The 13,698-nt window shown below is 39.1% G+C and overlaps 1 protein-coding gene across 6 annotated transcripts in view; it reads right to left on the bottom strand.

Annotated features, from left to right (window-relative positions):
- Nucleotides 1-256: 256 nt before the first annotated feature.
- Nucleotides 257-13,698, bottom strand: part of HSPBAP1 (HSPB1 associated protein 1) — a 60,365-nt gene continuing 46,923 nt past the window's right edge. For all 6 annotated transcript variants that reach the window (XM_029939441.1, XM_029939445.1, XM_029939444.1 and 3 more), the window contains exons 5-8: nt 12,493-12,664; nt 9,627-9,710; nt 1,277-1,387; nt 257-1,149 (exon numbers count right to left, since the gene is read on the bottom strand). In XM_029939441.1, coding sequence (XP_029795301.1) covers nt 610-1,149; nt 1,277-1,387; nt 9,627-9,710; nt 12,493-12,664 — 907 coding nt within the window. In that variant the 3' untranslated portion in view covers nt 257-609. The remainder of the gene's footprint in view (nt 1,150-1,276; nt 1,388-9,626; nt 9,711-12,492; nt 12,665-13,698) is intronic.

Here is a 13,698-nt window from a genome sequence, read left to right on the forward strand (position 1 = left end):
TTTTTCCTGGTTGGTATCCTGCCCTGGATGGCAGGGGTTAACCAGTGAGAATTCTGCTGGTGTCACAAGTGTGGTCACTTCAGATCAAGACTAGAATCCACCCAATGGATGCATTAGGCCAGGGATTGGCCAACTTTTTCTGTAAGGGGATAGACAGTATTTTCAGCTCTGTGGGCCAACTGTCTTAGTCAACTCTGACTCATCTCTGACACTGTAACTCTAAAGCTGCCAGACAATATATAAATGAATGGCCGGCTGTGTTCCAATAAAACTTTATTTACAAAAACAAACAGCAGACTGACCTCTGCTTGAGGCTGCTGAAGAAATTACTTTCTGTTAAGAACACCTGGGACTTACACTTGAGATAGTCTAAAAGGATAGGTCGGGAGAAGAATGGCAAAGTCATGGAAGAAAGAAGGCCTAACAAATAACAAAGAGGCAGTTTGGCCAAAGAGCAATGTTCATCAGTGAAGGTCGGGAGAGACTGAAATGCAATTAGGTAAGAACAAGTACAAGCATGTGCAAATTAACTTTTTGCTCTTCCATCTTTTATTTAAAAACCATACTATTTCAAAAAATATTTTAAAAATATTTTGAAAGCCATTTTCGTTAGAACCACAAACGTTTTCCTTGTATAAGAAGTTGTGCCACTATTCTGGTTACTTGCGGACTCACCAAGCAGTCTAGCAAGTCATCTGTAGAAATAAATGTTTGAGAAGCAGCCATACTACTATTTGAAGCATTTTGTTCCACAATTGCATCCTCACTTTTACTCATCATTCGTTGCCTCTTGGTACAGTGCAGTTTTCCAGAGTGTTCTCCATCTTTGCCAACAAAGTCTTTACCATCATCTTCAAATACACCTTCTCTATCTGAGAATAATTCTTCAGAACTTGGCATTACAGGAACCAGATCAGGGCCAAAGGGACTTGCTGCATCCTGCTTTACAGTTCCCAAGATTAAGTCCTGGCCACTTGTTTGTTCCATCTCCATGTGATCGTGCACATTTAATCCTTCTTTTTTCTTGTTCTCTCTATTTGTTCTTAGTGCTTGGATTTCTACTACCTTAGATGTTCTGTAATGATCAAAAAGTGCAGAAACGGCTCTATTTAAGTAGCGACAATTGACTTCATGGGATATTTCCTCAATCTAAGGAAAAAGAAAAACTCTTTAGAATGGATATATGAATTTACATAAATTAGAAAGCAAATGTTCTAGCCAGGGTTGATTTATTATAGGAAACTAACTGCCATGATGAAATCCAGAAGTGGCCTACCTCAGTTGGGTTTAACCAAGCTCTGGTACTGTGTGGGTCCTCTGCAGTTTTCAGGGCACACACAAGCATGCGTGTGATTGCCTCTTCTACCCGGGCTTGGTGGTCCTCTTCCTGAGCCAAGATCAAAAAAACACATTTTTTTTCATTTGTCCCCATGTCTCATGGCTTAAAACAGAATAGAGTTTAATTGTGTGTCCCATCGTCTTATTGATATAAGCGTTGTTACAGAAGTAGTGAACATGTTGTTGGAAGACCACCACTTTTATGTATTCACTATCACTTGCCATCTAGAAGAGTTGTAGAGTATTTTACCAACCAAACTGAAGTATTATCCTGTCTTATAAGACACTTAAGTATGAGCCACCATGTGATGTATTTTCCAAACTTTTTCCATTTGTTGACATGTTCAACATTTTTTTTAAGAAAGCAATTTGATAAGCTAATTGAGGAATGGAAGAAAAGTTGTGATAAACATTCTTGGCCATAAGAATGAAATGGCTGTAAGTCCAAATATGTTTTTTTAAAGATACAATAAGACTATAGCATTAATGATAAATTACATTAAAATAAACAACTTCTGTTCATCAAAAGGCACCAAAAGGGAAAAAACAAACCAGATGTCTGTAACACGTAAAATGGGTATAAGATTAATATCCAGAATATATAAAGTTTCTGTGCACATCAATAAGACAAACAATCCAATTTCTTAAAATGAGAAAAAGGAGGTGCCTGGGTAGCTCAGATAGTTAAGTCTTCGACTCTTGATTTCAGCTTAGGTCATGATCTCACAGTTCATGGGTTTGAACCACACATCAGGTCAGTTAGCAGTTAGCATGGAGCCTGCTTGGGATTATCTCTCTTCCTTTCTCTCTGCCCCTCCCCTGTTCATGCTTGAACTCACTCACTCATTCTTTATCTCTCTCTCAAAAAAGAAATAAAACAGTAAAAATAAATAAATAAAATAAAAACAGGCAAAAGACATAAAGATAAGCATTTTTTAAAAAGCAATCACATGACTAATAAACATGAAACTATGCCATTAATAATCAGGAAAATGAAAATTGAGAAACTGATGAAATTGGCAAAAGAGAGTCTCATAAATCCAAGTGGTGGAGAAATCTGCAGTGACAGACTCGTGGGTGGTGGGAGTGTGAACTGGCACAGCAATCTAGAAAACATGTTGGCATTACCATGTAGAATTGAGTACTGCAGACTCTAAGACCAGCAATCCTAATCCTAGACAGTACATATTCTTTAGAGAAACTCTTGAACATGTGCACACGAATATTCTATTTATTAAAAAAAAAGGAAAAAAGGAAACAACTCAATTATCCATCAACAGAACAAACCAATACATTGGGGTACATTAATATAAGACAATATTATACTACAGTGAAAAGGAATGAAATCCCCATAATGAGACACCACTTCACACTAGAATGGCTATAATTAAAAAAGATAACAAGTGTTGGTGAGGAGGTGGAGAAATCAGAATCTTTGTACGCTGCTGGTGAAACAATACTGCTTGGGAAACAGCCTGGCAGTTCCTCAAAAGGCTAAACACAGGGGCGCATGGGTGACTCAGTCGGTTAAGCATCCGACTTCAGCTCAGGTCATGATCTCACAGTTCGTGGGTTTGAGCCCCACATCAGGCTCTGTGCTATCAGCTCAGAGTCTGGAATCTGCTTCAGAGTCTGTTTCTCCCTCTCTCTCTGCCCCTCCTCGACTCATGCTGTGTCTCTGTCTGTCTCTCAAAAATAAATAAACATAAAAAAAATTTTTTTAAAAAGGCTAAACACAGAGTTGTTATATGTGATGGTTAATTTTAAAGTTTATTTATTTTGAGAGAAAGAAAGAGTGAGTGTAAGTTGGGGAGGAACACAGAGATTCGGAGAGAGAAAGAGAATCCTAAGCAGGCTCCATGCTGTCAGCGTGGAGTCTGACCTAGGTCTTGAGCTCACTGTGAGATTATGACCTGAGCTGAAATCAAGAGTCAGATGTTTAACTGACAGAGCCATCTAGGCGTGCCTGTGATGGTTAATTTTATTAGTCAACTTGGTTAGGCTTGGTTAGGTACCCAGTTATTTGGTCAAACTGTACCTAGTCTAAATGTTGCTGTGAAAATACTTTGTAGATGTGATTAACCTTTACAATCAGTTGACTTTAAGTAAAGGAGATTATCCTCAATAATGTAGGTGGACCTCATGTGAAGGCCTTAAAAGCAAAGACTAAGGTTTCCAGAGAAGGGATTCTGCATCAAGATTATAATAGAAATCCCAAGGCCCTGACTGAGTGGGTTTCTGGTCTGCCAGCCATCCTACAGATTTCAGACTCGAGACTTAAACTTTCATTCTTGTCTGAGTTTAAGCCTACTGGCCTGTCCTCAGATCCATTAATATACCATATGATCCAGAAATTCCACTCCTAGACAGACGCACAGGAGAAATGAAAACATACGTTCACCTAAACACTGTACGCAAATGTTAATAGGAAGTAGCATTATTCATAATAGCAAAAAGTCGACACAAGCCACATGTCCACTGGCTGATGAGCGGATAAACAAAATGTAGTATATTCATTCAATGGAATATTATTCAGCCATAAAATGGAATGAATTACCATGGCGCCTGGGTGGCTCAGTCAGTTATCGACTCTTGATTTTTGGCGCAGGTCATGATCTCACGGTTCGTGAGAGAGAGCCCCACATCAGGTTCTGAGCTGACAGTGCAGAGTCCGCTTGGGATTCTCTCTCCCTCTCTCTCTCTGCCCCTCCCATGCTACCACTCTCTCTCTCAAAATAAATAAACATTAAAAAAGAAAAGGCAAAATAGTAATGAAATATGCTACAACATATATGAATCTTGAAAACTCATAATGCTAAGTGAAAGATGCTGGCCACAAATGACCACATATTATATGATTCCCAAACTGGCAAATCTATAGAGACAGAAAATAGGTTGGCAATTGCCTGTGGCTAGAGAGGAAAACGGGGGAACAACTACTAATATATAGGGAGTTTCTTTTCAGGTTGATGAAAATGTTCAAAAATTGTTTATAGCATGATTGCACAATTCCTGAATATACTTAAAATTTCTGAACTGCACACTTTATTGCTTTTCCACAGAGGATTCAAATGCATTTATTTGGGATCCTAAAAATAGTTCTATTCTAGTTCATTTGCTTCTTAATGGGTTTTAAAAAGCTGCACTTGTTTAAAGCTCCCAAAACTAGTAAAAGAAGTAAAACTCCTAGAAGCTCTCAAAATCCTCTAAGAAATTTTTTAAACTGAAGTACAATCAACACACAATGTGACATTCGTTTCAGGTGCACAACACAGTGATTCAACAACTCTACACACTGCCACGCTCGCCATGGTGTAGTCACCATCTGTGACCATACAACATTCCTACAACCCACTGACTCTTCCCTATGCTGTGCCTTCATTGCCGTGACTCATTTATTCCATAATTGGAAGGCAGTACCTCTCCCTCTCCTTCATCCAGAAAGGAGAGGAGTGGGGGGATGAGCAAATTTACACCATTACAAATACATTAGCTATATATTATTCTACATGTATAAATATAATAAAAGACATAACAATGGAAAAATTACTAGAGCAAGAGGAAAGCCATTAAAAATTAACAAAAATACTCTTTAAAGTTTGGGAAAAATATTAATAAAATATATTTCAATACTAAAAGAATACAAAGGAGTACTAAAAAGACTTTAAAAAGGCACAACTGAGAAAGATTGAGAATGTATTTTATCCTTTGGAATATATTAAAATGGAATCAGCACCACTTTAACACAGAAACAAACAAGAGATGGATATTGTACCACCCGAACAGAACTAAAATTTCTACTTTTTTCCCAAACCTATGTGACTTGTGACAAGAATACCAGAGTTAGGAGTTTGCCTGAGTTATTGAATATTTTAGGTTTTACAACGTAAACGTGTTTGGAGTCAAATTTGGCAACATGAAAAAATTATGGTTCAGTGCTTGAAGAAATAAGGCTAAAAGCAACACGTGACAGAGGAAGCTATAATTACTCAGCTCCTAATCTGCATTCCAGTTTTTCAAGGAAGAATGAATAGTCTTCAAACTGTGAAGTATATAGAAGTTAAAGAAGGAACAAGAGTCCTGGCTTGGTGAAGGACAGAAATCACCCACTTTATCAGCATCATGTCCTTAGGTACCAAACTTGTAAGTACTACCTCGTAATTTGTTCATGCTCAATGACACCAATCCTTCAGAAAATTCTGAGAGAGACAGCTGAACAGATGGTATATAACCAACTTCTAAATAGACCATAGTGAAGGCTTTTAAACTCTTGAGGCTAAGTAAATTCAAATCTAAATAAAATAGGAACAAATTGGGGCACCTGGGTGGCTCAGTTGGTTAAGCATCTGACTTCGGCTCAGGTCAGGATCTCACAGTTCGTGGGTTTGAGCCCTGCGTCGGGCTCTGTGCTGACAACTCAGAGCCTGGAGCCTGCTTTGGATTCTGTGTCTCACTCTTTCTCTGCCCCTCCCCCACTTGTGCTCTGCCTCTCTCTGTCTCTTAAAAATAAATAAATGTAAAAAAAATTTTTTAATAGGAAAAAATGGTATTTTATATAGTACATTAAGAAATAATACGTTACAACCAAGTGGGATTTGTTCCAGAAATTAAGGATGTCCCATACTAGGAAATCCATTGACTTAATTTACTCAAATACCAGATATTTACTAATGAGGAGCATTATCTGATCATTTCCATCAATGCTTAAAAGACATTCAGCAAAGTTTAACACCTTCTCTGGATTAAAAATAAAACAAAATAAGTGATGAATTGACGGAGACTTAACATTACACACACACACACACACACACACACACACACACCCCTCTCACCCACAAATCCAGAATTTTACTTAAAGAAAAATTACTAGAGAATTCTCTTAAGTCAGAAAAAGACAAGATTACCCACTATCTCCATTATTTTGTATTATTGGTCTGGAAGTACTAGACAATGTGATTAGACAAAGGAAAATACCTACAGAAAAACAAATTGGAAAGGAAGAAGTAAAAGTATCTTAATTTTCAGATAATCTGAAAACCCAAGAAAACCAATATAAAAAATCACTACACACAAGAAAATAATTCAAATTAACACAAAGATCAATATCCTTCATATACACCAACAATATCCACTCAGATGATATAATGAAAGAGAAGACCTGCCCCACTTACCAGAGCAGCCAAAAAAAGATTGAAATGTCCAGGAATAAAACTTAAAAAGAAATGTGTAAATCCAATGTGAGGAAAATTTTAAAACACTCCTGGAACAAAGACATCTAGACTTGGACAAGAAGAAAGTTATTTCATTCCTGGGTAGAACAATTCAACACCATACAGCTCATATAAAATTTAATATAAATGGAATAAAAATATCAATCATTTTTCCTTGAAGCTAGATGAACTGACTCTAAAGATCATATGAAAAAAATAATTCAAGAAGAGTCAAGGAAATACCGCAAAAGAAAAGGTTTCTGGCCCTACAGATACTAAAATCATACTAGAAGACTTCTCTAAATAAAACACAGTGAAGTGTTGAAAGAACAATGGAAGAAATAGGCCCAATCAAGTACACATAGAGATCTAGGATATGATTAAAGCAACATTTCAAATCACCAGAGAAAAGACAGACTTTAAAATAAATGATGCCCCTTATAATTATATTATCATTTGGTAAAAGATAAAAATCTCAGGGCACCTGGATGGCTCAGTTGGTTAAGCGTTCGACTTTTCACGATCTCGTGTTCTGAGGGTTCAAGCCCCACTCTGGCCTCGGTGTCGGCTTCAGATTCTGTGTCTCCCTCTCTCTCTGCCCCTCCCTGACTCACACTTTGTCTCTCTCTCTCTCTCTCAAATAAAGAATAAAAAAATAATTTAAAATATAGATCTCACTCTTACATCATACATTAGTAAAAGCCACCACTAAGTGGATAAGAGACCTAAATGTAAAAAAATGAAACAATCCAAGTTCTAAATTTCTTTATGACCTGGAAAAAGGAAATGTTTTTCTAACTATGATTCAGAAATCAGAAGCAATAACGATTAATAATACATCCTATTGGTGAGGCTGTGGAAGAAAGAAACACATCATGTTTCTGATGGAAATGTAAAACGGCACAATCACTGTGAAGTAGAATTTGTCAAAACCTAACAAAATTAAAAATCCATTTACCTCATGACTTGGCTAACCCACTTTTAAGGCTACCCAAAGACACTCTTCTGGCAAATATAAAACAACATATGCACAAGGTTTCTCATTAGCACTATTTCTAATCAGAAAAGGCTGGAAATAATCCAAACATCCATCCCCACAGGAACCAGTGAACAAATGATTCTGTGCCATATAGTGGGGTACTGAACAGCTGTTGGGGGAAAAAGTGAAGATGTCTCTTTACTACCATGTAGTCAAATTTAGAATAGCATTGTATGAAAGAAACAGGGTGCAGAACACTGTAATTTATTACCTTCTGTGTAAGAAAGGAGAGGAATTGGTTCAAAGAATCATGTAGCTTCACGAGGTGGGGGAAGCCAGACATGGAGGCTGATCATGTGAACAAAAGCATGGATATTCTCAAGCTGACTATGAACCCAAAGTGAGGTCAGGTTCCTAAAGCAGCTAATGCAATATTTTATAAGCAGCATTGAAGAAATTGAGGATGTAAGTCATGTAAGGTAGAAATCACATTCTACAAACTGAGGCCTCCTGGCAGTTATACATTAAGAGGGCTGTTCTTAGGGCGCCTGGGTGGCTCAGTCGGTTAGGCGTCCGACTTCGGCTCGTCATGATCTCACGGTTTGTGGGTTGGAGTCCCGTGTAGAGCTCTGTGCTGACAGCTCAGAGCCTGGAGCCTGCTTCAGATTCTGTGTCTCCCTCTCTCTCTGACCCTCCCCTGCTCGCTCTCTCTCTCTCAAAAATAAAACATTAAAAAAAAAGAGGGCTATTCTTGACATCATAGTCCTTCCTCCTCCTCATATCAATTTGTTTTTTTTTTAATTTTAGCAGTTTATTTTTTTTTTAAAGTTAATTGTCAAATTGGTTTCCATACAACACTCAGTGCTCTTCACCACAAGTGCCCTCCATCACCACCACCTCTTTTACCCCCTTGCCATCCAATTTCTGTTTTTAAACACTTCCCATGTGTCAACGGATTAGATGCTTATACGTGTTTTGCCCAACTTCAGACTCACAACCACCCTACTGAGGTGGGTACAATTATAATCCCTATTCTGCAAGTGAGGAAACTTGTTAAATGCCCGACCCTTGGTCTCAGCTCAGGTCTTGATCTCAGGGTCCTAAGTTCAAGCACCACACTAGGCTCTGCAGTGGGCGTGAAGCCTTCTTTAAAAAAAATTCTGTTCAGTTTTAGATAAAATGGGTACGGTGATAAGCAGGTGGGTGGGAGCTCCACTGTTTAACAATGAAAAGAGCGACTTGGAGAGTGAAGCGCGGTCAGAACTGGGAGTGGACAGTACCTTGACATTTGCCCCAACTACAATTCAGCATGCTACCGGCAGAACTGAGTAACTGAGTCTACCGATCTCCCAGCACACCTCTCACCTAATCCCTGCGGGTACAGCTTCTTGTTATTACGGTATTCCTTATGCTCCACCCATGGCAAAGCCTTCCCCATTACCAAGGGATAAGGAAATCCTGAGGGGAGGATGCAGCAGCCAAAGAGAAAAGAGAGGTGCATTCAAAACCTTTGCAATTAAAGCCTCTGGTTAAAGTGGAACAGTGCAATGAAGGCCTTGGTTGAACCACATCGGGGCAGCCATTTTAACTGTCAAGTAGAGCAGGTGACCAGGATTAAGCAGGGCACATTGCAGGGAAAAGTCCTCTGGCAGCTATGAAATGACAAAGTCTGAGCACTCAAAGACTCTACTTTGAGGAACACAAGCCAGGATGGAGACCTGTGCAATTAGTAATAAGGACCCTGAACCAAGAAGCAGTTATCTCTGGCCCAGAGGGTGCAGAAAGGACTGGCAATGTGGGACATACATGGCAGATCTAGACAGGCCCAACACAGTTCTCCTGACTACACTAATCAAGGAAGAGGACCCTGCACACCAACACTGGGGCCCACTGTGTGCCCTTAAAAAAAGAATGGTGCATCACTGAGAGCCTGATTCAAACCTCAACACCCATTAACACAGCATAGAATACATCAATAATAGCATATCAAACCAAAGTTAATACTGGAGTGTTGGTTAAAATTAATCACCAAGTTTTATAGACAGGCTATGTCTACCTTAAAACCAGGGATTACATTAACTTAAAAAAGAAAAAAGTACCAGCTCAATCCATGAGTTCATACTGACAGTGACAGGATCGATGGATTCCACGTAATGCCACCAGTGCCTGGGGACAAACAGAACCTGAAAAGCAAACAAAAAAGAAGCACATTCTGTTTTAAGTCAGAATCAGACCCTAACTGAAACTGCTAGTAATAATAACAATTTACAAATTATAATACAAATAATAATAATACAAATTTATTGTAACACTACTGTCAGAAAGGGAAACAACAAACAAAAAAAAGCAAACACACAATCTTTATGTTCCATTTTTTTTAATTGACAAGCTCACATTTTCTACAAAGAATATTGCCAGGTTTCCCGTATCTACTATTCTCCTTAATGGTGGACCTACTCTGTCTGCATCTAAATATTAGTAAAGGACTCTGAGATGCTAATTTTTCCTCCTGTGCACTGAAAAACAGTTGTATGCATTCTGAGAGAGGGCATGGGTAAAAATACAGGAAGTAGTTTTTGTCTTCTCATGGTCTAAAATCAAGCCAATGAAGAAACAATAGGTACAGAGGGAGCATCCGATAACTGGTAACTCAGAGGAGCAGACACTGGTGCTAGAGAGCGTCAGAGGTGGGAGATGCAGGCAGGAACCAGGAAGGGCAGGGGCGGCCTGGATGGAGGAAGTGTGGTCCCAACCAGGGTTAGGAGAGAACGAAGACAGAGCAAAGAACGAGGACGTGCCAGGAGGGAGAAGTAGCGCAGGGAGGTGGGGCTGTTGAAGGACAGCAAGTAGGTTGGTCTTAACTACTGCAGAGGAGTAATTGGAGGTAAGTCAGGAGAGTTAGGGTAGGGCCAGTGAAGGGCCCTGAATGCAGAATAAAGAATCCAGATTTTATTCCGTAAGCGTTAAGAAGTTGCTAAGGAATTTTTAGTAGGGGGATAGTTAGAAAGTGATGTTGTGGGAGAGTCTGGGAAGGACAGAAGATTCTTATAATGGTCTAATTATGAAATGTTAAGATTTAAACAGGAAGATATAGTAAACAAATGTAACAGGCAGAGTCCAGAAGGACTGCATTTGTCCAGACACAATATGAGATTAGTACCCATGGAAGTATGGGCAGAGCAGATGGGATGACCTTCAGATTTAGAAAACTGATGGCACTTGCTATGAGCAAAGTGGAACTACGAGATGGGAAGAGAGTACATTTTAGGAGAACTGAGCCCTAGAAAGGGCTACTATATTTAGTCATTAGGAGGTCATAAACGTCCTATCAGGTTTACTTTCAGTAAAGTGATGAGAGAGGGAAGCAGTCGTTGGTGGGTTAAAGAATGAGCAGGATATAAGATACACTGATACAACAGAACCACACATTCAAATCTGGCTATTAAAACAGAAGAAAAAGAAGAAACAATTACCAACCACTTCACATCCACTAGAAAGGCTAGAATAATAATAGTGATAATGATAGTAATAATGGAAAATAACAAGTGTTGGTGAGCATGTGAAGAAATCAGAACCTTCACACATTGCTTCGTGGGAATGTAAAATGGTGTAGCTGTTGTGGAAAACAGTTTGGCAACTCCTCAAAAAGTTAAACACAGAGTTGCTGTATCACCCAGCAATTTCACTCCTAGGCATATAACCAAGAGAACTGAAAACATACGTTCACTCAGAAACTGGTACTCACTTGTCCATATTCTTCATAATAGCCAAAAAGTGGAAACAACCTAAATGTCCATCAACTGATTAATGGGCAAGCAAAATGAATATCCATACCATGAAATACATTCAGCCATAAAAAGGAATGAAGTACTGATAACATTCTACAGTGCGGTGCTTTGCCAAAGAAGGCAGACACAAACGGCCACTTGTATGACTGCACTTAAGTGAAACGTCCAGATCAGGTAAATCTACAGAGATATAAAATAGAGGAGTGGTGGTCAGAGGCTGGGGGATAGGGGCCTAGGGAGTGACACCTAATGGGGTGAAGCAACTTGGTCAAGTCAAATTATTTGTACTTCTAAGTGAAGGAAGCAGGAAAAGAGCCAGTGAGAAGGGAGCAAAGGAAGAAAACAGGCAGGGGAGAAGAATAACTGAGGAAATAAAATCTCCTTAAGAGCCTAAAGAAACCGTTCATATTGTTAATAAAATACCAGACAGCAAATGCCAATGTTGCAAAGGTGATTTTCCCCAATGGACCGAAGCACTAAGAACAAAATCTTTGGGATATTTCAGAGATAGTCCTTTATAAAAGGAACATCCATTCTTGCTTAAAAGCAAATTATTCTCTGTTCATTCCGCCTTTGTTATCCCGCCACCTGGATGCATTCCAACCTGCATTAATGTTCTAGTATAGTTGGAAAGATATTAATTGTGAATAAATAAATATTCCACAGGTGCTCTAGTGCCCATGCCTCGACACTTTCTCCTGACCTTATTAAAAATGACTGTAAGGGGCACCTGGGTGGCTCAGCTGGTTGAATGTCTGACTCTTGATTTCAGCTTAGGTCATAATCTCATGGCTCATGGGATTAAGCCCTGCATCAGGCTCGATGCTGGGCATGAAGGCTGTTAGGGACTCTCTCTCTCTCTTTTCCTCCCTCCCCTGCTTGTCCATGCTCTCACTCTCTTTAATTAAAAAAAAAAAAAAAGAAAAAAAGACTATGAGTTCTTGTTTTCCTCCAAAGTTCATTCTCCTCTTCATAGTAAGAGGAGCTATATTCCCTTTTCCCAAAGTTCCAGGACCTGTGAAGCTGAGAAGTATATGTCTGAAGCCTAACAGGAGAGCAGCAGGGAAGAAGATCATTCTCATTTGAACTGGTTGGGGGCATGTGGCATAAGGACATGAGAGAAGTTATAGCTGGGCTGGGCGCTGACAGGTCATCAATGTGTTAAAGCCCCCATTACCTGTCCTGGGTTCAGGGTAACCACATGTCTTCGAGCTTTGCAGAACTGAGGAAAACGTTTTAAATCAGGATTGACAACATTGATTTTACTGAACACACTAGATTCTTCATAAGGGATTCTAGTCGGGTAAAGGAAAGCCGTATCTTCAGGAGGAAAGAGATGCCATCTTTTCCTAATTAAAAAAAAGAAAAAAAGATGTAAGTTAATACTCTGAAGTTGAGACAAAACACCTAAGAAGGCAGCAGCTAAGTGTTCATTTTCATTCAGTCCATAAAGGAATATAAGCACAATCTCAGTGGTCACTGGGCCCGTCTCTCAGTGGTGGAATCTCCCAGGCAGACACCAGGTGGAGGTAGCAGCTAGAGGACATCTCCGATGCCCTGAGGTCAGATTCTGTCCTTAATTCCAGAGCTACCTTGAATAACCCCTCCCTTTCAAATACTGGTATCCTTATCTTCTCCAGAGCAGCCACTCCTAGTGCTATCAACCAAATAGTTTCCAGACTTCTCCCAGTTTGGGTTGTAAATTCCTTAAGTCAAACCTGTGTTAGGTTAGTCCATAAGGAAGAGAAATGCACAAATGATGACCCACAACTAAAAAGTGGCATAATACAGGAACTTTCAAAAAGAGAAATCTGTAATATGTTTCAGTCACTTAAAAATTTTTGAAAAATGGAGGTCATAAATTTTAAGTCACAAAACACTAGACACACCCATACTTCCAGCCAATAAAGAGAGGACATCTGAGGGAGATGTATGACCAAAGAAGATACACAGACAGGGAAGCAGAGATAGAGAAAGCGAGCAAGAGAGAGAGAACTAGTTTTGAGAAAAGCTTTAAAGCTCTCTAGTGACCCCTTGCAGTTACAGTGGGGCCACTGCATTCCTTTGACAACAAGGAAGCAGTTGGCTGCTATTTTCAAATTAAGGAGTAGATACTAAAGTCTCTTTTGCCTTAGAGATGATAAAGCTGCTCCATTCCACTATAGCTATGAATAGTTTGGGAGAATTCTTGGCATTTATTATGTTTAGAATGTTAGAGTTGGAAGAACTCTTTTTTTTTTTTGCGGTAAATTGTAATTTTTTTATTGGAAAACAAATATACAACTTGGAATGGATTTTAGGCAAATTGTGCCATAAGCAGATTTTCTTTAAGTGGCTAAACAAAGTTTAAAAAGCAAGTAACAATAAAAGAAAATGTTTCTGG

The sequence above is a fragment of the Suricata suricatta genome, chromosome 5, assembly GCF_006229205.1.
Source record: "Suricata suricatta isolate VVHF042 chromosome 5, meerkat_22Aug2017_6uvM2_HiC, whole genome shotgun sequence".
In the NCBI taxonomy this organism is placed as follows: domain Eukaryota; kingdom Metazoa; phylum Chordata; class Mammalia; order Carnivora; family Herpestidae; genus Suricata; species Suricata suricatta.